At 43.3% G+C, this 27,118-nt stretch overlaps 1 protein-coding gene and 1 non-coding gene across 6 annotated transcripts in view; one reads left to right on the forward strand and one right to left on the reverse strand.

Moving 5' to 3' along the window:
- The window catches only part of CCND3 (cyclin D3), a 103,759-nt gene that overhangs the window by 6,672 nt on the left and 69,969 nt on the right, over positions 1-27,118 (reverse strand). Inside the window, exon 1 of one of the 5 annotated variants that reach the window (XM_077161789.1) lies at positions 19,645-20,173. The exons of 3 other annotated variants lie outside the window; for them this stretch is intronic. In XM_077161789.1, coding sequence (XP_077017904.1) covers positions 19,645-19,665 — 21 coding nt within the window. In that variant the 5' untranslated portion in view covers positions 19,666-20,173. Of the gene's footprint in view, positions 1-561; positions 880-19,644; positions 20,174-27,118 lie in introns of those variants that run through there. One more of the 5 variants, XM_077161785.1, reaches the window with a different exon arrangement.
- On the forward strand, positions 22,066-22,137 carry TRNAK-UUU (transfer RNA lysine (anticodon UUU)). Its single transcript has one exon. It is a non-coding gene; the product is annotated as a tRNA-Lys (tRNA).

A 27,118-nucleotide genomic window follows, 5' to 3' on the forward strand; every position in this document is an offset into this window, starting at 1 on the left:
GGGAACGGAAGAGGCACCCATGGTAGCCGGGGAGCTAGGACCTTCCCCCAATTACCATCACCCACTGCACACACCCAAAGGGAAGGGAGGCGACTCCCCCACTTTTCATTTCCCTGACGGCCGGAACAGTGCGCGCACCACCCCCACCGCCTTCCCCGCCAGAACCCCGCGACAAGACACAGGAACCGGCTCTGGGGCGGGGGCGGACGTGTCCTGAGTTTTCCAGACTCGCTCTCCTGAGAAGCGGGGGAGGGAGAGAAGCAGAAAAAGGCCGGAGGGGAGAGGATGGCCCTTGTCCCGCTTTCCCGGCCCGAAGACAGAAGGGTTAGGGTGCCAAGGGACTGGAAGGCAGTGTCGGAAGGAATCGATCATAGTTGAGGAAGGGAAGGGAACACCACGTAGGTAGTCAGCTAGGTGCCCAAGTGAAACGCTAGGCCCCAGAGGTCTGGGTCGCCGAAGCATCTTGCTGATTGTTGTTGGGACCGAGATGCCCCAACAGGGCGGCCCCGGGATGTCCGGAGTCCGGGGTGCGGGGGAGGGGTGGGCCTGTCCCGAAGATACCTCCAGCATCCAGTATGCCAGCATCTTCCGCATGTGCGGCTTGATCTCCCTCTGAACGCACTGGAAGTAGGAGGCGCGGGGCACGTAGCGCTCCTCCAGGCGGAGCAAGCTCTGCAGGACACGCTGGTCCCCCAGAAGCCGCGGGTCCGGCCCGGCCCGGGGCGCGTGACGGGTGCCTTCGCAGCACAGCAGCTCCATTCTCCGGCAGCACGCAGGCGAGGCGGGAGTGCGGGCTGGTAAGCCAGAGCGCAAGCGGCCGGCAGAAGAGCGCGGGGCGCGGGTCTGGCGCTGGCGCTGGCGCTGGCAGTGAGCTGCGGAGCCCCAGCCCGCGCGCCGCTTGCGCGCGCGCGCGCCTCTTCCCTGACAGGCGCCCCGCCCCTCGCGACGATGTAGCAACCGAGGAATGCTCAGTCGTCGCAACGTTCCAAGAGGCGGGGCCGCCGGCGCCCCAGAAGGAAAGGCCGGCAGGGCTCTTGCCCCTCCCCCGCTTGGGCGGCCGCATTGACTTCCGGGCCCTCCTGGAAAGAACTTTCTGGGAGGTGGGACTTTTCCCACCAACCCGGGCCTTCCTTTTTTGCTTCTCCGACTCTAATCGCCAATGAAAGAACTTTTCTCCAAAGGTTACTCATTCATTCATGTATTCATTCATCAAACCCTACCTCACCGACTGCATGCTCTAGGAAATCTAATAGCTAGTTCTTACTGAACGCTGTTTTAAGCACTTATGTAATAACGTATTAAATCTTCATAAAAAAACTGTAAGGTAGTACACTTATAGATTAGAAAACTGAGACACAGAGAAGTTATCAAGTCATACAGTCAGTCTGTGACAGAGCTAAGGTTGGAAAGCTGGCCCTCTGACTCCAGAATCTGCTCTGCACCACTGCTGCTCACGCTTTGGTCCCCAGAGCAGCAGTAACAGTAGCAGCAGTAGCAAATCACCTGGGAACTAGATAAAATGCAGACTCTCAGCCCCCACCTCTGCCCTACTGAATCAGAACTTGCATTTTAACAAAATCCCCAGGTAATTCCTATACCGAGTGAAGTGAGAGAAAGTTGGTCTGAATCAGCTCATTACAAAAACACAACAGGGTGGAAAGACTTCGATTCAAGGTCTCACTTGTCATTAAGTTGGCTGTGTGGCCTTGGACAAGCCCTCATACTCAACCTTAGTTAATTTCCCTTTTGGGGAAAACGTGGGCAGAGGAAACAGATCCTCACCGAGGGAGTTTTTGGTTCAGACTTTATAAAACCTGACAGTTGCCATTTCTTTTCCACCTCCCAAACCTGGGATACTTTGTTGTGTTCTCCCAAGCTGGATTCCACAGGACCAAGAGGCAAACCACAGGCCCCCAGTAATGCTCCAAATGAGAGAAGTTCTTGGGGATCCCTGCCTTTCCTGGGGACCCTCACACTTAGGAAACACTGAGGAAGTGAGTTATTAGAGATATGACACTGTATAGAAGAGGCATATTCTATCTATGCTAAGCATTTTCTCAGTGAATTGTTCTTTTCTATATAATAAAGTTTGTTGTATTTTTCATATCATGGAAATATTCATTTGCATTGTAGAAAATTTAGAAGATAAATAATAATCACTTGTAATTTCACTGCCCAGAAATAATCCTTTAAAATGTTTATTTTTATAATCTTTGTTCTAGGAATAAATACACACAGATTTACAAAAATGGCATCATCACAAACTGCTTTGTAAATTAATATTTTCATTTAAAATTTACCATTAACACTTTTCCATGCCAGTAAGAAGTAAAAAGCATCATTTTTAATGGCCACATAGAATTCCACTGGGTGAATGCATCATGATGTGTTTTACCAAACAGGTATGTGCATTGTTGGAAATTTAAGCTTTCTCCTTCTTCCCTATTAGAAAAAAAACCCAAACTAAAACATTTCTGTAATAATATCTTTGTGCACACTCATGATTATTTCTAGAAGTGGATTAATTTCTAGAAGTGGAATTTCTCAATCTAAGGTTATGAAACATGCTAAGGCTTTTGATACAATTCTTATTACCAAATTTCCCTCCTGAAAGGCTGAACCAATCCACTCTCACCAACACTGGGTGCAGGCATACCTCAAGAGATATTGCGGGTTCTGTTCTAGACCACCGCAATGAGACAAATATTGCAATAAAGTGAGTCATAAATTTTTTGGTTTCCCAGTGCATATAAAAGTTATGTTTAAACTAAGCTATAGTGTATTAAGTGTGCAAAAGTATTATGTCTAAAAAAACAATATGCATACCTTAACTAAAATGTGACAGAGACGCAAAGCGAGCACATGGCATTGGAAAAATGTCACCAATAGACTCACTTGACATGGGATTGCCACAAATTTCAATTTGTAAAAAACGGAGTATCTGTGAAGTACAATAAAGTGAAGTGCAATAAAACAAGGTATTCCAGGGTATCTATAAAATGTCTTTGCCAACTGAAGAGATGAAAAGCAGCTTTGTTATTAGTAGTAATAAATATATTTTGACATTATTAGACTTTATACTTTTTATGTAAATTAATTATTCATGTCCTTTGCTCATTCTTTTATGGGGATACTTCTTGTTTTCTTATTGATTTATATGTGCCGATTACATTTCAAGACTATTAACTCTTTTCATATTTTTTTCTTTATCATATGCCTTGCAATTTTTTTTTTAGTTCTTTGTTTATCATTCTTCTTCTTTTTTTTTTTTTGCTAGAAAACAAGTGAGTTGTGCTCATTTTTTTTTTTTTTGCCAGGCACCATATTTTATTTTATTTATTTATTTTTATTAATTAACGGAAAAAAAAAAGAAATTAACCCAACATTTAGAAATCATACCATTCTACATATGCAATCAGTAATTCTTAACATCATCACATAGATGCATGATCATCGTTTCTTAGTACATTTGCATCGGTTTAGAAGAACTAGCGACACACCAGACAAAGATATAGAATGTTAATATAGAGAAAAGAAATAAAAGTAATAATAATAGTAAAAAACAAAAAACAAAAAAACAAAAAAACAAACAAAAAAACGAACAAACAAACAAACTAACTAAACCTATAGCTCAGATGCAGCTTCATTCAGTGTTTTAACATGATTACTTTACAATTAGGTATTATTGTGTTGTCCATTTTTGAGTTTTTGTATCTAGTCCTGTTGCACAGTCTGTATCTCTTCAGCTCCAATTACCCATTATCTTACCCTGTTTCTACCTCCTGCTGGACTCTGTTACCAATGACATATTCCAAGTTTATTCTCGAATGTCCGTTCACGTCAGTGGGACCATACAGTATTTGTCCTTTAGTTTTTGGCTGGACTCACTCAGCATAATGTTCTCTAGGTCCATCCATGTTATTACATGCTTCATAAGTTTATCCTGTCTTAAAGCTGCATAATATTCCATCGTATGTATATACCACAGTTTGTTTAGCCATTCTTCTGTTGATGGACATTTTGGCTGTTTCCATCTCTTTGCAATTGTAAATAACGCTGCTATAAACATTGGTGTGCAAATGTCCGTTTGTGTCTTTGCCCTTAAGTCCTTTGAGTAGATACCCAGCAATGGTATTGCTTGGTCGTACGGCAATTCTATATTCAGCTTTTTGAGGAACCGCCAAACTGCCTTCCACAGTGGTTGCACCATTTGACATTCCCACCAACAGTTGATAAGTGTGCCTCTTTCTCCGCATCCTCTCCAGCACTTGTCATTTTCTGTTTTGTTGATAATGGCCATTCTGGTGGGTGTGAGATGATATCTCATTGTGGTTTTGATTTGCATTTCTCTAATGGCCAGGGACACTGAGCATCTCTTCATGTGCCTTTTGGCCATTTGTATTTCCTCTTCTGGTAGGTGTCTGTTCAAGTCTTTTTCCCATTTTGTAATTGGGTTGGCTGTCTTTTTGTTGTTGAGTTGAACAATCTCTTTATAAATTCTGGATACTAGACCTTTATCTGATATGCCATTTCCAAATATTATCTCCCATTGTGTAGGCTGTCTTTCTACTTTCTTGATGAAGTTCTTTGATGCACAAAAGTGTTTAATTTTGAGGAGCTCCCATTTATTTATTTCCTTCCTCAGTGCTCTTGCTTTAGGTTTAAGGTCCATAAAACTGCCTCCAATTTTAAGTTTCGTAAGATATCTCCCTACATTTTCCTCTAACTGTTTTATGGTCTTAGACCTAATGTTTAGATCTTTGATCCATTTTGAATTAACTTTTGTATAGGGTGTGACATTCTTCTTTTTTTTTATGTTGTGTGGCTGGGGTCACATTTTATTCTTTTTCCATGTGAGTATCCCATTATTGCAGGACCATTTGTTAAATTTGTTTTTGTTTTTTTTGGAAGTACATGGGCCAGGAATTGAACCCGAGTCTCCCACATGGCAGCTGAGGATTCTACCACTGAACCACCCTTGCACCTCCTTGTCATTCATTTTTAGTTCATGGTGGGACTTCTTTTGTTAACAAATAGAAGATTTTTATTTCTATTCTTCAAGTCTGGAATGAGGCCCTAAACTGCATATTCAGAAATACATATAAAAGAGTTTTTGCTTTTACATATGTAAAGCTTTACCTATACTTATTTAGTGTATCGTATTAAGTGGAACTCTAGCTTTATTTTTCTCAAATGATTAGTCCGCATGTCTCACGGCACTGATTTGACTGTTCTTTATCTCACTCATTACACAGTCTGGGCCTGGTTCTTGCATTTTAGATGATGCTTTATTTTGGTCCTTCATGGTCAGACTTTTACTGGAATTTGACCCTCGAATTCTTGCCTCTTTTGTCTAAGAAACCTCATTTGGTCTTTACCCCAATATAAGGCACAAAGGTGCTAAGGAAGATGCGAAAAGCTCATTCCTCTGAAATAACTACTGCCCTCCAATTCTGGAGAACTGACCTCAACTTGACAGCAAGAAGGATGTAAGTATATGGGAGGCCCAGTTCGATTCCCAGCCCATGTACTCCCTGCCCCCCACCTCCAAAAAAAAAAGGGATGTAAGTAAGATAGCAGAGAAGACTCCAATAAGACAATGATATGGGAAAGAAGAAAGAGTAGCAGAATCTCCTCTGCAGACTATTAACAATAAGGCAGGGAAAAAAACCACAGGGCAGGTCCTCTCCTTGCCCTCCCCATCTCCTCAACCTCCCCTCCACCATTGGTTGCCCCATTTTTTCTCCCTGAAGTATCCTCTCTGCTCAATCTATTTATCATCCTTCAAGGCCCAGGCAGGGTCCTACCTCCTCCAGGAAGCCTTCCCAGAGCAGTCTAGCTACAGGAATTAACCCCTCTGGCCTTCAGACTCCTGCAGGAGTCTGCCCTGGCTCTAGATGTGCTTTCTCTCCCCAGCCAGAGGATGAGCTCCTGGACAGGGAAAGACAATCCATATGTATTAAGATCCAACTTTGTGCCAGGCACCAGACAAGGTGTTTACAACCCATCATTTCATTTCACTCACCCGACACCCCTCTTAGATTGTTTTCAGATGGGAAAACTGAGGTTTAATGGATTAAGTGATTTACTAAAGGCCTATTTAGCTTCTCCAAAACCACACCCTTTATAATGCTATACTGCCCTCCCTGAAGGACAGGACGATGTCCTAAATGCCTATGTCTTCTCTACAGGTCTAGCATTGTACTGTGACCACCAGCAAGAACAGCAGGCTTTTCTGTTGTGCTTACTGTATTCCAGGTTGTGTACATACCTGATATGCAGGAAATCATTTCATCTTCATAATACCCTTATAAGAAATATACTATTATTGTCCACCCCTCACCCCCACTCCCAGAAAGGGACACCAATATTCAGAGTGGCTAAGTAACCTGCCCAAAGTCACACAGCTAGTAAGTGGTAGAGGTAGGCTTCAACCCATGGTTGAGACCATGCTCTTAACCACTTCACTCTACTGCCTCATGCTATTATTCCACAACTGTGTATTAATTTAATTGAGGGAGAGGCACATAAAGGCCACCGAGTCCTGGAAGCTTGGGTGTGTCTTTATACTCTGGGAAAGGGAGCTCCTGGGGGGCAGAGCTTTTTGAGGGACACCTTTGCCCCACCCCTAGCTGGGACTGCCATGCCTCAAGCTGGGCTCTCATCCTAGAGTCCAGGGTCCAAGGAGCTGGCCAGCCACAAACCGGCTCCCCACTGAGGAGGGAGGTGAGCCCAACCCAGGAAAAGGGCAGAGGAGATCCTGGGATATTGGCTGCTCTGCCTGTGAACTTTACCAATTACCTCCACCTCAAAGGAATAAGGCCTTCTCTTGTTTTTCAGTTGTTTTTTTTTTTTTTCCTAAAAGAAGAAAAAGACAAAACAATCATCAAGGCCAAAATGTCAAGGAGTTTCTTCCTCAAGTGCATTTAATTAGTAAAAGTTACTTGCTGAAATGTCACCTTAAAGGAAGGCTGAAAATGGAATGTCACCGGCCAGATGAGAAGCCCCAAGCAGGAAGGATACAATGCTTCCTTCCTCCCTTTTTGGCTTCTCCCACTTCTCTTCATTACTGAAAGTCCCCAACTGAGAGCCAAAGGGGTGCACAAAGTGATGGGTGAAATTCATTACCCCACAGCCTACAATCCAAGGCTCAGTTACCTTCAGCCCCATTGAGATGGTAGGTAGAACCAAGCCTTAGGGCTGGTGGGGTTGTGGAGAGCCATTCTCATCCCCTAAACAGGGTGGTGGACAAGACTCGAGAGTCAGGCTGCTTCAGTTCAAAGGCTGGCTCCACACCTTAGGACTTAAAGGCAGTTTTGGAAACTATCTCTTTCTGTCGTGGCTTTCTCTCCTGTTCAGTGGGGATAACAAAAGCCCTGGCCCCATACAAGTGTTTTGAGGACTAAATGAGGCAATGTGTAGAAAACATCTCACCCATGCCTGGTATTAGTTTCTGTTATTTTTTTATTTTTTGCATGGGCAGGCACCAGGAATCCAACCCGGGTCTCTGCCTGCTGAGCCACCGTGGCCTGCCCTCTGTTATCATTTATTCCCTTTCTCAGGAAGTTCTCTGTCCATTATGGAAATGAACCCAGAACCTCTTAGAGAAAAGCAAAAGTTTGAGTGGCAGAAGCTCTACCCCTGGCATGGCAGCTCGAGCCAACCTAGATAACCCAGCTCACAGTGTGAAATGCACGGTCCAGGGTGGTGATGAACACTGCAGGGCCCAGGTCCATACCCTCTGACACTCTGCCCTCACTAGCTGTGTGACTTTGGGGGAGTTTCATGGCCTCTCTGGGCCTCAATTTCCTTTTGTGAAAATGGAGATAGTAGTAGCACCTCCCTCATAGAGTAGTTGTGAGGATGAAATGGGCTAATAGTGTAAAATGCCTAGAACAGAGCCTGGCACACAATAAGCCCTTTCAAAAAGTTGTGACTATGGTAGTTAAAAGCATGAATTTCTTAATCTTTAAGAAAGACTATTCAGGATGATAAATGTAATTCAATGGATGTGAAGATCACTAGAAAATAAACATCCCAGGGATTACTACTGTGGTGGAGAATATTTGGTAATTATTTTTGCTTAAAAAAAGGTGAAGAGCGGGCAAGCCCTGGTGGCTCAGCAGACAGAGTTTTTGCCTGCCATGCTAGAGACCGGGGTTCGATTCCTGGTGCCTGCCCATGCAAACAAACAAACAAACAAAAAGGTGAAGAAGAGTTGCAGTTGATGAAACAACTAGTGGTTGGATACCAAAAGTGGTTGAATACATCATTATTGGATTTCCTACGTTTCTGAGAATTGGAAAACTTTTATATGAGTACAATCTGTCCCAACTTTTTAACTCTAAAGAATTTCAAACCTACAGAAAAGCTGTAAGAATTGTACACTGAACACTGACATGCCTGTCACCTAAATCCATGTGTTCTATTGAACCATATGAGATTCACAGACATCGTGACTCCTCATCCCGAGACACCTCAGCCTGGGTCTCCTATGAACACAGTAGCCTCCCATACAACCACTGTTGTCACACTTAGAAAATTAAACACCAATACAATACCACACACAATCTAAATGCCAACTTCTCCAATTGTTCCAATAATGACCTTCCAAAATGACTTGTTTTTCTTCTCGACCCCAGATCCAATCAAGAATCATGTTTGCATTTAGTTCCCCTAACTCCTTCATCTCCTTTAATCTAGAACAATTCCTGAGATTTTCTTTTTTAAGTCTTAGATAATAATGATATTTTTGAAAGCTGGTTGTTTTACACAATGTGCCTCAATTTGGATTTATCTGATTGTTTTCTTATGATAAGATGCAGATTAAATATTTTTGGTAGAGATACCACAGTGATGTTGCATCTAAATACATATTTCATATTTTTAAAATCATATATTATATCAAACTGAGCATAATTTAATATTTTTCTATGAGGCTGCAGGAGACACTACAGAGCTTATAGTATTCCAGGTCACTATTTGGAGCATCTGTTATACCCCTCAAAATTGTTTTGTCCATTCTTATGGGTAAAAACTGTTTCAGCACCCTTTCACGATATATATTGAATACCTGATTAATAAACTATATCTACTTGCTTATCTATTACGTACATTATAGAAAATACTAAGAAATGTTAAAAAGATAAGGCAAAAATAAATACAAATAGAAATTCTCTTATTTTCTTCTCACACTACAGAGTTCACCATTATTTATTATCCAGCTCCCGAGACAGGCTTGACCATTGATCAGGAAGGAAACTATTTCCCATTGAGTCTGGACAGGCCTTAAAAATCTCCACAATATAGCTTTCTAGGCAACACTACCAAATCAGAGCTGGCATGGGAGTTGGCCTGTTTTCCTTCTGTCTTATGTAGGAGGTTGCCTTCTCAGCAATTCCTTATGGCTGTCCAACAGGCATCTGAAACTCAACTTCTCCAAAACTGAGAAGCTAGTCACCACCCCCTGCCCCACCCCCCAGTAGACCTCCTGTCAATGGCTTCCCCATCTCAGCACATGGCAACTCCATCCTTCCAATCGCTCAGGCCAAACAAACATCATGTCATCCTGACTCCTCTCTCTCAGATCCCACATCCATCTATCAGTAAACATCTACCTTCACAGAGGATCTACTTTCAAAACATCTCCAGAATCTAACCTCTTTATCAACTCCACCTTTACCTCCCTGGTCCAAACGCAACCAGTCCCCCACATCCAATCCCCCACATCCAATCCATTATCCATTTCTAAATCCAAAATGCGTCTCCAATCCTCTCCCTTTCTCTATTTCCACTGCCACCACCCTGGTCCAAGTTGCATCATCTGTGACCTGGATTCCAGTGGTCACTTCCTGCAGAGTGTCCCTGACCCACCCCTCGTCCCCATTCCAGCCTGGTCTCAACACAGTCCTCCTCTCATGACTCTCCATTTCACTCAGAGCAACTGCGGAAATCCTCAGGATACCCACAAGGCCCATATGACCTGCCCTCCCTACCCCATCTCCCACTAATCGCTGCTCTCTCTCACTCGCTTTGCTTCAGCCACACTGCTCCTGGAACATACCAGACACATGTTCTCTCTGCATGTGCTATTCTGTCTGCCTGGAAGGTTCCAATCCTGGATAGTCACCTGGCCTACTCCCTTGTTTTAGGTTTTAACTCACAAGTCGCATTCCTCACATAGTCTCTCCTGGTCAGTCCCTCCAGATTTTTAACATGAATCCCCAAACCTGACACTTCTGTGCCCTTTCGCTGCTTTATTTTTCTGCTACCACTAATCACTAACCAATTATATTTTCAACTTACATACTCTGTTTTCAGTTTGTCCTTTTTACTATCATGACCAAAACGAAGCTCCTTGAGAGCAAGGACTATTTTTCTTTTGCTATATCCCCAGGATGGTACTTGGTTCATAGCAGGTGTTCAATAAATCTTTTCTGAATTAATGAATGCATGGAACAAACTGGGTGTAGAGAAAACACCAGCATAAGACATATGATAAATGGCAACTCACATGTGGTAAGGGACCAAGTCGGAAGGGCAGTGGCTGGCATACAAGATAGCACCTGCCCATCCAAAGTAAGGAGGCGCTGCTTAACTCTAGCCTTTTGCGCCCTGTTGTAATGAGTGTTGCCATATATGCCTTTTGTTTCCCAGAGAAATACTTATTAAAATATAAAATCCCCACTACTTCAATTTAGACTGAAATTTAAAACAAAAACAAAACTCAACCACACACCATGTTCTATTGGCTGCACCTGAGCATGGGGACCTGTTTGCCATCTCTAGCTTGTTAGCTGCTTGTATAACGAAACCTCAGATATGGACTTCTGTGCTTTTCAAGTGTCTCCTCATAAAATTAGAACATAACCCGCATATTTACATGTTTGCTTCCCCCCCTACCCCCCACTTCCTGACTGTCTGGATTCTAAATAAATGAGGTTTCCTCCCTATTATCCTGCTTGAGGCACCACTTTCACAGCTAAGGCTGAGGGGAGTATTTGGATTTCAGGTGTGGATGAGTCATCTGCTATAGTCACCTCCTCTCAGCCAGGAGGTGGGGATGCCACCATTCCTCACTCTAGGGACAAGACAGCTTTGGCATGGGCTTAGCACAGTGGTTATGTAAGTGAGCCCTGGAATTGGGTTGATGCAACATTGCCATTTGCCAGCTGTGTGATCTTGGGCAGGTTACTTAACTTTTCTGTCTTCCAGGCTTCTCATCTGCAAAATGGGTATAGTAATAGCATCTCTCTCTGAAGGTAGCTGAAAGAGTTAATATGGGAAAGCACCTACAACAACACTAGATCCATACAAATGCCCAGTAAAGGTAGCTGTGACAGTTAACAATCCACATTTAGCAAATGCCTTCCTCGCCCTGGACCTCAGAAAGGCTTTAGGATGCATGGGCCACGCTGGACATAGGTCAAAGACCTAAAGCTTTTCTTTTAAGACCTTACAGTCTAAAATGAATGACTGTGATGACCCTGAATAACAGAGAAATCCTGGAATGTCATTAGGTCATAAGTCTTTTATTGGCTATTTGCAGCACACACCAGGGGAAGGTAAGGTGGTTTTTGTGTGAAGGGAAGGATGGGCTGCATTGTGTAAGGGTGGGAGGGGGGGAAGTAGGGGGTGCCTAGAAAGTTTAGGCAGTGGAGTCTGGAGTGGTGCATCCCAAATGAGGCACAGCTGCTCATGATGGCATGTCAGGAATTTTAGTTTATAATAATAATTACAGATTACATTTGTTCAGCACTTTCTCTGAGCCAGGCACTTAGAGTTTTATGTTTGCTTATTTAATCCTTACAAAAATTATGTGCCATGTAGGTGTTATTATTCCCTTCATATCACAGGTGGGAAAATGGAGAAACAAAGAGGTTAGGTAACTCACCCACTGCCATAGAGCTTGCAAGTTATCATCTTAGTTTGCGGTCCCCAGAAGCAGATACTGAGACAAGGATTCAAGTGAAGTAGTTTAGTTGGGAGGTGATTCCAGAAAACACCTGAAGGAGAGAAGGTAATAGGACAGGAAGGAAGGAAGCAGGAAAAAGGTGCATCACTTGAGTAAGTTAGCTCTGTGGGCAACTAGAGCTCAATCCAGCTGCAGAGCCCTGGGAGACAACGAGGAGCACGTGCCTCGGGGTCACTGCACCCTCGGGAAGGGGGAGCCCAGACATTGGTCCACTCATTCCCGACAGCCATTGGTTGGAGGTTGCTGGGGGATGGGGGTGGGAGGTGATTCTCCCACATGTCCAGCCTCCCTGGTAGCTGGCACAATGGACTCTGATAGCCAGAACAAGCCCTCAGGCAAAGTCACAATGTTGGCAGAGGTGGAGGTGGAGGTGGGGCTGGGGCACTCAGGAAAGTAAGTGCCCAGGAGACCTGGGTGGAGCCCCAACTGAATTTGCTACATTGGCCCAGCTGGGATTCGAAGCCACGCAGTCAGGCTCCAGAGTGCAAGCTCTAAGCCCGAATAAATATTTCTAAATAGGTTTGTGTTCGTTTTAAAGTAATATATATTAACTAGTACATCAAACCTGGGATTTTATCAAGTTTCATTTAAAAATAAATGTATTTAATGTTTAAAAATAGAGCATAAGTAGCAGAGAAAGTACATGGATGTGGCAGTCATGAGGGCAGCATGTGAATGATAGACACTTAGGAATTCATAGTAGAGGGATAAGAGGGTAGGACTTTGAATCTCAAGACCTCGGCTGGAATCCCAGGTCCTAGCTCTGCCCCAACTACGTACAACTGGGCAAGCACTTTAGCTCCCCCAGCCTGTTTCCCTGGGCATAGAAAGGGGATAACAAGAGCTGAAACTACCTAGAGGGTAGTTCTGAGGACCAGATGGCCTAATCTGTGAGTTAGAAAGCACTTGTGAAGCTGTGCAATGCTACCCAAGGAATCCCATGGAGAACCAGCAGGAATGAGGACTCCTGTGACCCACAGACACTCACCATTCCCACCCGGCTGCTTCCCTGCAAACACAACAGAGGTTTTCTTTAGGTAGCACGTGGAGGTGTGTTTCCGGGGAGGCCAGGCATTCCTTTTGACTCAAAGGTCAAATCTAAGTGACTCCAGACCAAATCATGATAATACCAAGACTTGTTTAGGAATGGGCACTTGCCATAATACTGGTCAAAAAGGTGGAAATGTAAGATTGCTAAGGGACTTCAAAAACGGGGTGCAAGACAAAAACAGATTCTTCCCTAACGCTGGGCAGAGCTGTGTGACAGTGAGAACGGACTAAGTTAGGCTAATTATTGAATGCTTACTACGTGCCGAGCACTACTCTTAGTTAAAAAAAAAAAAAACTAATTCATTTAATCCATATAATAATATATTTCTGAGATCAAGTATCATTACCACCCCACTTTACAGTGAGGTTAAGCAGTTTACCCAAGACTATGGGATTTGGAGCCACTTTTGACCCAAGAACCCACACTCTTAACCACTGTGCTAATTGTGATGCCTGGAGCACCTGCAGCCTCATACAACTATGAGAGAAGGAGCTGACACCTGAGAATGACAGAACTGAAAGATCAAAACAAATTTCTTTCCTTGGTGATGCTATTGAGCTGCTGAATAAACTGACCCTGGAGTTACCTACCGCTGGGCTTTTTGTGATGTGTGAGATGCTGGGCTTTTTGTGATGTGTGAGATAATACATTTCCTTATTATCTGAGCTACTTACACTCACGTCACGTAAGAAGTTCTTTTCTCTACTATTACTACGTAAGAAGTTCTTTTCTCTACTATTACTACGTGATAGGACAATCTTCAATAGCAAAAGGCAGAATTCTACCAAACATTTAAGAAAGAAGCAATTTCAATCTACACAAACTCTTTCCAAGAATATAAAAACAGGGTTCACCTTCCAAATCAGTTTTAATGTAACTTTGATTCCAAAACTCAGTGAGAACAGTACATGAAAATTATACTTCTGAACATAGAAGCAAAAGTCCTAAGCACAAAATTAGCAAACTGATTCCAGCAATATATAAAAAGGGTAATATTTTATGATTAAGTTGAGTTTATGTAAAACTGCATGGTTAATTTATTATTCTTTTAAAAAATCATAATATAATTCATCACACTAATGGATTAAAGGGAAAATTCTATGATCACATCAACAGATGCAGGAAAAGCATTTGATAAAATTCCATATCCATTCACAATAAGAAAAATTCTTGGCAAAATAAGGATGGAGGAATTTCCTTAATCCAGTATGGAGCATCTACTAAGACTGCCCAGAAAATATCTTACTTAGTGGGGATATATCAAAAGTAAACCAGGCAACAGACTGAGCCTCAGCCTGGCACAGTGACACCTCATCTGGGGGCTGTGGGGATGCCTGGGGCTGGCTGCTCTCTGTTCATGAGCCAGCTAACCAACACATCACCCTCTTGTGTTTTGTTTTTGTTCTTCCATTATACAAATAAATGTTTATTGTAAAAAATTAAAACAATGTATTTTTTGAAGTGGGGGGAGAAAAAAGCAAGCCAGGCAAAGTTCTAAACATACCAAGCCAGTGCGCAGAACTTCTAGATCCTTAACAAAGGCTGGGAAAGACCAAGAGGTGCTGATTCCTCCGTGGTCAACCTGGCCAGTCCCTTACTGGGTCCAGCAAGACACCTGTCCCTGATGTTCTAAAAGCAGGCTTCCCACCCTTTTTTCAACTTGTGTATTTTTATGAATAGAGTCTTCGTACTTTAAACCCTGATGCCATCTTGGATTTCTTCCTTTCTTTGGCTCCCTCTATCCTATCCGTTGACCGGTCTTCCCATTCCTCTACTAGACTTGCAGCAAATTTCTCAAAATTTGCCATCAGAGAAAATCCTTTACAGAAACGAAGAGAGAATGCATCTCTCCAAGGAAGCTGGTAGCAAAATCTAAAATTCCCCTCTGCTAACTGGAAATTTACTGGAAGTCTAATATTCAGCCTTAGAAATGTATATAATTTTGGATTCTGGTCCATATATAGCCATAGTTGTTTTAATACAAATATCATGGTTTAAATTACTTATGGTTAAGGAAAATTGAACTCTACAGAAGCCTCGTATATCATATGGCTGGTAGAAGGAGTTTCCATGGGGGTTTTCAAACCCTACTTGAACAGGTGGGGCTACATTATTACCCTGAAAGCCTCCCTTGGAGCCTCCCAGTATTCATCTAAACTTCTACTTCAATCCAGATCAATGGCCCAGAGCCATCAGATTAATCTTTCTCAGACACTCCTTTCATCTCCAGTCCAAGGCCCTGCTTATCAGGTGAAATTTAAAAATCAACCGGCCTAGCTTTCAAAGTTCTCCAGAGAGGCCCCAGCCCCCCTATCCAATTTTATCTCAGCCCCAGCACTCCAGTCCATCTCAGGGCCTTATCGCCCACCACTGGCATCCTCCACCTTTCTCCAAATTCTTCCCCCTCCCTCAAGGCCTCGCTCCTAGCCTACTTCTTCCACGAAGCCCCCAGGGTTGCAAGATTTAAAGATCAGGAAAATTCAGAGCTGGAAGGATCAATGATGCCCTGGAGGGAGCTGGTTTGCCCAAGGGCACTCAACTGGTTAGTGGTTGTCTTCAAGTATTCTCTTTGTTTCCTGTGACTAAATCCTGTTTCCCAAAAAGATTGGAAACTCCTGGGGGCAGAAACCATATTTTTTATCCCCAAATTGCACAAAGATATGTGTTTTTAATTCCTGCCTCCTTGCTCAGGCAATTATCCTTCTTAGAATGTCTTTTCTCCACTTTTTTCAGCCAGTCACACTGGCAAAATCCAGTTTAGGATCCAATTCCTCCAGTTGTAGGTTATTTCCTTTTTCCTTTTTTTTTTTTTTTTTTTTTTTTGGTGAGGTAAGCAGTACTGTCCCTATCAGCCTGTTTATTCCTTCTTTCTTTTTATTTTATTAGCATACTATATAATCAACCCAAGTATACAATGAATGGGTCACAGTACCATCATATAGTTGTGCATTCATCACCACAATTTTTAGAACATTTTCTTTACTTAAAAAAAAAGAACACTCAAAACATCCCATACCCTTTTCCACTAACCCCATTATTTATTTATTTATTTATTTATTTATTTTTACTTCATTTTCTTACTCATGTGCCCATACACTGGATAAAGGAAGTGTTAGTCACCAGTTTTTTAAATCACACGGTCACACCGTAAAAGCTGTATAGTTACACAATCATCATGAAGAATCAAGACTACTCAATTACAATTCAACAGTTTCGGATATTTCCTTCTAGCTATTCTAATACACTAAAAACTGAAAAGGAATATCTATATACTGCATAAGAGTAGCCTCCAGAATGACCTCTCCATCTTATTTTAAATCTCTTAGCCACGGAAACTTTGTTTCATTCTTTTCCCCCTTTTGGTCAAGATGGATTTCTCAATCCCCAGATGCCAGGGACAGGCTCATCCCTGGGAATCATGTCCACATACGGGGTACTTTCTCATTTTTAACTTGTCTTTAGCGTTGTTACAACACTGGGCGAAAAATATTTACATTCTTAGAAAAGACCCTTACTGCCTCTGAAACCAAGCCAGGTGACTTGTTCTATTTTGCTTGTTTGTTTTGTTTTTTACATTGGCTCATTCATCCTGGATTCCACAGGTCTTTATTGAGACCCTCTAAAATGCAAGATACACCTGGGGCCAGTAATAATACAAAGACAAATCAGACAATCCTCTTATAGAATACAATCATCTGAGGAAAATAAATGTGCTTGATTTTTTTCTTAATAATTTACCTTTTCTTAATTCTTTAAGTCACAAGTATGTGAAGTTTTGGGCTTTGACTCATCATGTGGCCAGAAAGTTCCCTGACCTGGTGTAATTATTAACAGTGTACGCTTTCTCACTCTCAAATGTCTCCCAGTTTATAAGTGTTCATGAGGATGTGGAGGGGTCAGTACCAGTCAGTATGCATGGCTGGTAGAAATGCAAAATGGGGAATAGAATGATCATTAAAAAAAAAAAAAGAAATGTAAAATGGTATATAATCACTTTGGGAATTCCTTAAAATGTTAAACACAATTACCATAGGACCCAGTAATTCTGCTCCTAAGTATATAGACGAGAGAAATAAAAACATATGTCCATGCAAAAACTTGCACACAGATTTTCCTAGCAGCGTTACTCATAATAGTCAAAAAGTGAAAACAACCCAAATATCCATCATTGCAATACAATGGCATATCATTCAGCCATAAAAAAGTACGAAGTATGATCCATGGTACAACATGGATGAAACTTGAAAACATTATGTCAAGTGAAAGCCAATCACAAAAGATCATATGATCCCATTTATATTAATGCCCAGAATAGACACATCTATAGAGCCAGAAAATAGATTAGAGTTTGCCTAGGGCTGGGGGTGGCAGCAATGGGGAGTAACTGCTAATGGTACAGAGTTTCTCTTTGGGGTGATGAAAACGAAATGTTCTAAAATTAGATTATGACAATATTGCATAACTCTGTAAATATAACTTAAAACCATTGAATTGTGCATTTTAAAAATGTATCTTTATTGAGATATCTTCACACACATACAGTCCATCCAAAGTATACAATTGATGGCTCATAATATTATCAAAAAGTTGTGAATCATCACCATGATCATTTTTTGAACATTTGCATCACTCCAGAGAAAGGAATAAAAAGAAAAAAGAAAAACCCATACATCCCATACCCCTTACTCTGCCCTCTCACTGACCAGTAGTATTGCAATCTACCCAAGTTATTTTACCCCTTATCCCACCCCATTTATTTATTTATTTTCCTTATTTTCTTTACTCATCTATCCATACTGCAGATAAAGGGAGCATCAGCCATAGGTTTCACAACCACGGTCACATTATAAAAGCTATATAGTTATACAGACATCTTTAAGAATCAAAGGGTACTAGAGCACAGTTCTACAGTTTCAGGTATTTTCTTCTAGCTATTCTAATACACTAAAAACTAAAAAGGGATATCTATATAATGCATAAGAATAGCCTCTCGACTCTGTTTGAAATCTCTCAGCCACTGAAACTTTGTCTCATTTCTCTCCACTCCTTTGGTCAAGAAGGCTTTCTCCATCCCATGATGCCGGATCCCAGCTCATCCCCGGGAGTTCTGTCCTACATTGCCAGGGAGATTTACACCCCTGGGAGTCATGTCCCACACGTAGGGGTGAGGGCAGTAAGTTCACCTGCCAAGTTGGCTTTGAGAGAAAGGCCACATCTGAGCAATGAAAGAGATTATCTGGGGGTGACTCTTAGGTATTATTATAAGTAGGGTTAGCTTTTCCTTTGCAGGAATAAGTTTCATAGAGGCGAACCCCAAGATTGAGGGCTTGGCCTATTGCATTGGTTGTCCCCACTGCTTGTGAGAATATCAGGAATTTCCATGGGGAGGTTGAATATTTCCTCTTTTCTCCCCAGTTTCCCAAGGGGACTTTGCAAATACTTTTTATTCTCTTCCCAAATTACTCTGGGATGTATTGGGGCATCACACTAACCTGAACAAACCAACAAGATCTATTCAAGATTCCGTGTAATTTTGGTGTTCAAATCAACAGATCATACAAGTTAAATTAGATAGTGTGTACCAAAAATATAAATTCTGCTCCAAATAAACATCTCTTCCTTTGTTTTCACACAGCAGTTGAAGTTTTAAAATAAAAACCATATCATCCTTTACCCGTAGTCCTGTCCAGATTAGCTTCACTTATATCTCTAGTTGAAGTCTGATCACTTTTTCAGCTTTTTAAACAGTTCCTATATAGGGTATTGTTGACTTTCATAGCCTCAGAGTTTTAACTCTGAGTCTCAGGTGTCACACAAATACCTGAAGTTCCAGGGAATGACCAGGTTATACACACATAGCTCAGTATCTCAGAATTTAGAACTGGCAGTTGTGACTCCAGAGTAGATGTGACTGCTATAAGAGTTTACAATCTAGGAAACATGCCTTAATCTGATAACCTGTGCTCTCAATTTCAGTTCTCCGAGTTTATATATTATAGTTAGCCCATATGAGTGAGGCATGATAATATCTGTCCTTTTGTTTCTGACATGTAATTCAGTGTTCTGTCCTCAAGGTTTATTCACCTAGTTGCATGCCTCACAGAATTGTGCACTTTAAATGGATGAATTCTATGGTACGTAAATTATATGTCAATAAAACTTTTTATTGAAGTATTTCAGTTTAGATAATTAATTATAAGATCACCTTCTATCTAGAGAGGCCTTATTGTGAGTGACTGAGAACACAGGGGCTTTCAATCCCATCTCTGTCATTTATTCATTGTGTGACATAGGGGAAATTATTCCCTCATCTCCAAAATACAGTAGTAATGCCTATCTCAGAGGGTTGTTGTAATGTAAGAAAAATAATTCATGAAAAATTCTGGGAGCCCCCATCACCCATGTTGAAAGGGCTCAACTTCTAGTAGATATTTATACTGGCAAAAGTCGGACACAGAATGGATGGATGGATGGAAGGGAGGGAGGGAGAGAGGGAGCCTGGAACAACAAGACTCAGACAGCAGATTATATCCATACCATGCATGAGACAAGATGTTCCCCTTCATAAAGGTAACTCCAAACCAAAGGCAAAGCAGTGGCCTAAGTTCCCCACTATTACCTGTTTTCCCTGCTCGGCCATTTAGAATCTCCCGCTTTCCTCCCTGCCTCTGGGTTCTAAGCCCCACAATGCAGAGACCTAGGCTGAGCTTCCTGGGGAAAAGTCAGGATCTCCACACTCGAGAGTTTCCTCCGCAGCCGTGGACACGGATGAAGTCCACATAAACAAGGTGAGGCTGACCAGAGAACCCTGGTCCCCTCGTGTCTCTGAGGAGATAACTCAGACCATCCAGCACTGCGCTCCCCATGGGTGTGTCCTCCTTCCTCACCCACCCTCAGATGCTGAGGTGTGTCCAGCAATCCTGCCATGCCTGAATTAAAACACTCCTGGCTTTCTCCAGCCTTCCCCAACTCTCCTCCTTACCTTAGCACCCTCCCTGGCTCCTTGTCCTCCATCTGCCTTCAGAACCACAAACACCTTCCAGGGCTTAAACCAAAGTGGTCCTTGTCTCTTCTCACACACACACCTCAGAAACCTCATTTTGCTTCTGCAGCCTCAGCTTTCACAGTTTTCCAGCTCTAACCTCCCCCCACAAACTCCTAAAACACACCCTCACCTGGATCCACACAAGTGTCTCACATTCAAGATGCTCAAATTTTTTGTCCTTTCAAGATGCTCAAATTCTGTCCTTCCTTGTTTGCATTATATGTTAGTTAACCATGATCCATTGTGTCGCCAAAGCTAAAAATGTTCACATCTTCTTCCTCAGATGTTATAGCTTCAACAGCTGCCACATCAACCCATGAAAAGGTCCTGTCATCTCCACCTCCAAAATGTCTGGGATCTGGCCTCTTCCCTCCACTCCATGCTCAGGTGCTCTCATCTAACACTGGACTGACTCAGTGACCTTCCTCGTCAATGGTCTCGCTGCCTCCATTCTCCCTCTGCAACCCATGCTCCCCACGACCGCCCGGGCAGTCTTCCACAAACTTCAGGAATACACAAGTGCTTCCTTTGTGTCTTAAAACCTCAAAACTCCCACGGTCTACAGGATAAAATCTAGACCTTTTATCTGAAATGGACATTCAAAGCCTGCCATTCAAAAAAAAGAGAAAGTTGTCATGATCTGACCCCACATTCTCCCTCCAGCCTTATCTTCCCTTCTGCATGCCCCTGGACCCACCCCACCCCAAAATCCAACCCCTCCAGCACCTATACTTCCTGCTCCACTGAATGGCCCAGCAATGATCCTTCTGCTCAGTGCACACATATCTTTCTGCTAAAACTCTTCCCCCATCTCTAGCTTTTTTGAAATTCTCCATGTCCTTCAAGGTCGGCTCAAATAATACTTCTTGGAAGATGCTTGCCTCAATTCCTCCTGCTGAAGTTTGAAGGAAAGTGTGAGGTGAGACAGAGTGACTGCCCACAGAGATCGCCTTGATTACTGGCCAATGCATATATCAGGGTCTAGTCTTCAGCTTTGCAGAAGGAACAGCGTGATTTTTGAACACTGCCCCCAAAATAGACATAATCTAACTGTCTCTAATGGAGGCCACAGAAACTGACACACAGTACAGAAAATTGAGCCACCAAATAAACCTAAATAATCAAGTGAGTCAATCAGCCCATGCTCTCCTTGGAGTGGGCATGGGAAGCCAAATCTAATCAGGTATCTGCCTGGCAAACATGGAGTCAGTCTGCCCTCAGCGAAGGCAGCCATTGTGTCCCATGAATCAGTATAAGGTAATGGTTAACACTATGGGTCAAGAGTTGTAGAGCTTGAGCCGCTGTGGAAAACAGTTTGGTGGTTCCTCAAAAAAGATAAACATAGAATACCATATGACCTAACAATTCCATTCCTAGGTATATAACCCAAAGAATTGAAAACAGGGAATAGCACTATCCACGATGGTCAATAAGTGGAAATAGCCCAAATGTCCATCAAGATGAATGGACAAATTGTGGTATACACGTAACAATGGAATATTATTCATCCATAAAAAGGAATGAAGCACTGCTAAATGCTACAAAAGAGATGAATCCCCAGAAATTTACACTAAGTGAAAGCAGCCAGATACAAAAGGTCATGTATGATATGATTCCATTAATGTGGAATATCCAGAATAGATAAATAAATAGAGAAGAAACACAGACTGATGGTTGCTAAGGGCTTGGGGGAGGGGGGAATGGGGAGAAATTGCTTAATGGGCACGGGGTTTACTTTGGAGTGATGGAAATATTTTGGAACCAGGTAGAGATGGTAGTTGCACAACTTTGTGATGTACTAAATGCCACTGAAATGTTCACTTCAAGATGGCTAAATGGGGCAGGCCATAGTGGCTCAGCAGGCAGAATTCTCACCTGCCATGCCGGAGACCCAGGTTCAATTCCCAGTGCCTGCCCAGGCAAAATTTAAAAAGAACAGAAAGAAAAACAAACAAAATGGCTAAATGACCTTCCTCCAAATGGTCTCTCTGGGGTGCACAGGTAGTTCAGTGGTTAGAATGCCCGCCTTTTGTGCAGGAGACCCGGGTTCGATTCCCGGACCATGCACTCAAAAAAAAAAAAATAACAACAACAAAAAAAATGGTCTCTCTGCCTTCATCCCCCCTCTATAACCCATGCTCCCCACAACTGCCTGAGCAGTCTTCCACAAACTTCAGGAATGCCCAATGCTTCCTTTGCTTCTCAAAACCTCAAAACTCCCATAGCTAAAGGATTCTATGAATTTCACCTCAATAAATTAAAAAATGAAAGGATTAAATTTTTTTAAAGACTTCTAAAGCCTGGGTTTGAAACCCAGCTCTGTCCCTTCATGTATTTGAACAACCTCCCTATGCTCTTGGTTTCCCGGTCAGGCAAACGGGGTTAATGGCCCTGGTCCCTTTTGCCACGCCTGTTTCCTCTGCTGGATACTCTTCCCTCCATACCTATGTGGCTCCCTTTCCTTGGGGCTCTGCTCAGTTTTCACTTTTGCAGAGGGAGCTCCCTGACCTTTCTGGATAAAACAGGACAGACATCCCCCCACTCCAACACTCCCCATCCTCCATATCTTGCCATATCCCAGTGCCTGGAACAGGCCTGGCCAGAGGGACGTGTCCAATAAATATTAATAAATAAATATCAGAAGAATGGATGAATGAAGCATACCTACCCCATGGAGCCATTGTAAAGATGCATTTAGAACTGTGCTTGGTCTGCACTAAAACTCAGAAGAGCCTCCTACTGACAGCCTGCCACAGATCAGGTGTGCCAAGATGCCCAAAGAGTCAGGGGCCTCGGGGAGGGGGTTAGTCTTGTCTGGTGGGTGGAAGCAGAGGCCTCGGGGTAGGGGCGTGCCCCAGCGTGTGTGTGCCCGCGGTCTCCTCTCTGGGGAGGCTTAGGGATGCTGCTTGATGCGGCCTGAGCTGCATCTTGGGTGGGGGAAAGTCAGCAGGAGGCAGCGTGGTGTGGGAACAGGGCATGTGCGGCCGGCGTGCGGTTCAGCAAAGGTAGGAGGAGAGGAGGGAAGCAGGAGGGTGGCAGGGGAGAGGGCAGGGCAGGAGGGCAGAGCTGAGAGCGAAGAACCTTTCAGCTGAGGTGCACATTGAATTTGTATCCCGAAGGAAATGGACACGTGCATTTGGGGTTGGGGAGACAGCAGCTAAGAGGTGCTGGTAGTAACTAGTGAGAAATTCTGAGGCCAGCTAGTGACAAATGAAGAAAGCTAGGGGCAGAATCAGGAACTTGGTGGCCATCTGATGGAGGCAGGGACTAGGTTTCTTGGCCTTGGCAACTTGATGAAAGGTTATTTTTATTTCCTCTGATGAGGAGCCGTGATGACAGAACATATTTGGGGCAAGGATTCTCTATTTTGAGGTAACTTCAGGCAGTCAAGGGTGGGCCCACGTTAGGTGACTACAGTAAGTAGGTATAATTTACAGCCTTCTTAATTGGAATGCCAGTTGTCTATATTTAACTTCATAATAATCCTTTAATGTAGGCCTTATTTTTCCATTTCACAGGTAGAAACAAATTAAAATATAACACGAGGTAACGTCTAAGTCCACATCTGCAAACCCCTGTTTTGTCCTCGCCCACCTCTGTCCTAGGCACGTGCAGCTGAGCCCCAGGCGTGGACGCTGCCACCTAGAGAATTTAGGAAGAGTGGAATGCAGAAAACACCAAATTTTCAGGGGTTGGAGGAGAACGATGGGCTTTCGAAGGAAGCAGAAACAGCCACACAGGTGAGGAGGGAAAAGGACCAGAGGACGGGCCGGGAAGCCCAGGGAAAGAGTTAATACTGGATTACGCAGCGGCCAGGGGGGTCTATCAGGCCCGGACCTTCTCCCTCAGCCAGCCGAGGCCAAAGCACTCTCTACCCTCTCAGGCTGACACATTCTTTCTTTAGATATGTTAATAGAGGCCATTGGGTGAAGGTCAGGCCTTTCCGGGTTTGGGAGCCTTTGTGTCTCTTTAAATCAGTTTGCATATCTTGGCTTTGATCCCTTTTGTATCCATTCTATAGTTTACATCTGAGTGGACCATCTTCATTTCAGTGTATGGCGGGGTGGGGGGGAGTGGGGGGTGGGTTTTCCCCCACTGACCTCCTGCAGTGTAGGGTAGAGCAAGATAAATAAGGCCTTTAGGCTCAGGCCTTGGACCTAGATTAACATACTAGCTCTGCAGGGTGACCTTGGCCAAACTACTTGAACTTCAGTGTTCTTACCTGTGAAATGGGGATCATTTAAACTGCCTTGTAGGGATCTTTCTGAGGGTAAGATAAAAGATACCCACTACGTGCAGCCTCCAGTGTGTGCTATTATTGTGTGGCCTCCACTTACTGCTTAGCTTCAAGCCATAGTCACCTGGTGAGCTCGTTATGAATTATGAGGCCCCTGTTCCATTCCCAGCCTAAATCACAACCTCTACCGGTGGGCCCAGCCTCTGTATGTTTACCACGTCCCCCAGGTGATTCTGAAACACACCCAGGCCTATAAACCACAGACCCAGCCTTCTAGCCGGGAATTACTCCTATCTTCCCCTGTTGTCTGTACATCTTCTTACCAAATGTATCACAGTCTACCACAGTCGGCCAGTAACCTGTCTCTTAGTAGGCATATCTCTCTCACCCACTGATTAGAAATTCTCACCCTCCTCCCTCCTCAACTGGATGTGGTTATTCCCAAATCAACAGTCTGTTGAGTCACCTCTCTTCACCCATTACAATAATCTCATTTTCTGACAGCGATCCACGCTTTCTAACTTACTGTCACTCAGTCATTTATAGTTGCCCCCTTAAATCCTCCACAGTATGAAAAATAGAATTCATGCAAATTCTGGGGTGAGCCTAGAACAATGGAAAGAGAAATATAGCACAAGTTCACCCAGGTTTCCTCCAGGTATTAATAACCACCCCAGAATTAATAATAATAGCCAGTTATATAGGAATTACTTTGTATTAACCATAGTTCTAAATGCATCACATATATGGATTATGTTAATCCTCACATTAATTATTTCCACTTTACAAATGAGGAAAGTGAGGCACAGAGAAGTTAAGCGACTTGTCCAATGTCACACAGCTAGTAAATTGTGGAGCCAGAATTTGAACCCAGATAATATGGGACTATACAAAGAGACTAAGGCTGGACAGGCCCTGACAACCTGGAATGAGAGACTTTACCAAAGAGAAAGGCCTGATGCTTTCCCCAGGCCCAGTGAAGAGTCAGTAGGAGGAGGGAGTAATGTAACCAAGAAATTAGGATTTTAAGGGATGATTTTGATTACTGAATCATTATATAGATATTCCTTTTTGCTTTTTGGTATATTGGAATAGACAGAGGGAAATACCTGAAATCTCTAAATTGTAATCCAGCTGCCTTGATCGCTGATAATGATGGTATAGCCTTTATCTTCCACCCCATGAATATAAAAACCTTGTGATTAATCTTCATTTTATTCCCAGTTACCCAGCTTTTCCACTTTAGAGTGTTGTCATCACTGAAGACAGCCCCTAATGTTTATTAATGAAGGGTCTTATGTCAGCCCAGCACCAACCCACCCAAGTCCAAAGTTATCTTGAGAACCGAGACTGGATCTAACCAAAATGGGCCTGCCTGACATGCACAGTAGCTTAGACTTTACTCTACAAATCACCTACACCTCATTATAGTACTAAAAACCCCACCCCATCATCAGCTGCCATTTTCTTACATACGTTCTGTGACTAAACATGTAATCAATCTGCACACGATCAATAAATATTAGATCACCTCTAATTGCATCATCTGGGACGCTGTGCTCATTATCCCAAACCCTACCCATCTTTTTCTCTAATAAAACGATCAGAATTACTGCAGTTCGGGGAGACAGATTTTGGGCTGCTGGGTCATCTGCTCTCGACTACACGCCTAACAATAAACTTTCTCTCTTTGAAACCCCGGTGTCTCAGGAATTGGTTATTGAGCGGGCAGGGCAAAGAATCCATGGCCTTTGCCTGGTAACAGTAAGCCTTCTTGACCTGGGGTCAAGGCTGACCTCAGGCCTAAGGCTTCCTGGATTCCATGGCAAAGGAGTGGCATGAAAGGGAAATTCCTTCAGGAAAAGAAAACATTTTTCACGTTGCTTTTTTTCTTTTTTTAATCTCATCTCTGATTTCAGACCCACCTTTGTTTCGCTGAGTCAAAAAGGACGTTTTGCAAGGGGAGTGAGCGTCAACTCTCCACCCCCACGGCCTCGGGGCCACTAAGTCTGGATGGGCGTCCGGGCGGCCCCGCTCCCCACCCCAGGAAGGCTGCCCGCCAGACCACTCCTTTCCTGCCCGGTTCTAAAAAGGAGTTTGCCAAGAGGAAGCAGGTTCCACGGCTCATCTTCTCCGTTTTGCCCTGAGTCTCTTCTATAAATAAATACGAACATTAAGGAGGGCTTGGATGAAAAATCAGGTAATTCAACAAACATGTACTCATTCCCTACTGAAGGCTTTGGAATTTGACATCCCTGGATTTGACTCCCAGCTCTGTCAAGTGATGGAACCTCGGTTTCTTCGCCCATAAAATGGGGGCAACTGGTCTTTAGCCCACAAGCTGGAGGTGAGGACCAAATGAGGTAAAAGATACAGAGTTCTTGGCACAGCGTGGACACTCCCTAGTTGGTAACTCCTGTGTCCTGGGCACTGTGCTGGGCTGGAAAGCAAAGATGAATATATCTCGGCCCTCCAGGAACTCACAGTCCAGTGGGAGGGGAAAGAGCCGTCACGAATTCATATGAGGGGATGACTTAGAATAGAGACCGGCTCCCAAGGCTAAGGACAGGGGGAGGAAGAGAGCAGCAGCAGGGCGGCCCATATCAGGCTGTTCCTGCTAGAGTCTCCAGTCAAGGCTTCTCAGACAGGAATCTGCAGGGGATCACCTGTTAAAATGCAGCTTCTGATTGGGTTCCGTGTGATTTCTCACCAGCTCCCACAGCAGCTGAGGGTTCATGGGTTACACTTTTGAGTAATGAAGGGTCACCTACATCCAGGAAGCTGTCCTTGTTCCCAGACTTTGCTATTAAC

This window comes from Tamandua tetradactyla, chromosome 5 (genome assembly GCF_023851605.1).
Source record: "Tamandua tetradactyla isolate mTamTet1 chromosome 5, mTamTet1.pri, whole genome shotgun sequence".
Lineage (NCBI taxonomy): Eukaryota > Metazoa > Chordata > Mammalia > Pilosa > Myrmecophagidae > Tamandua > Tamandua tetradactyla.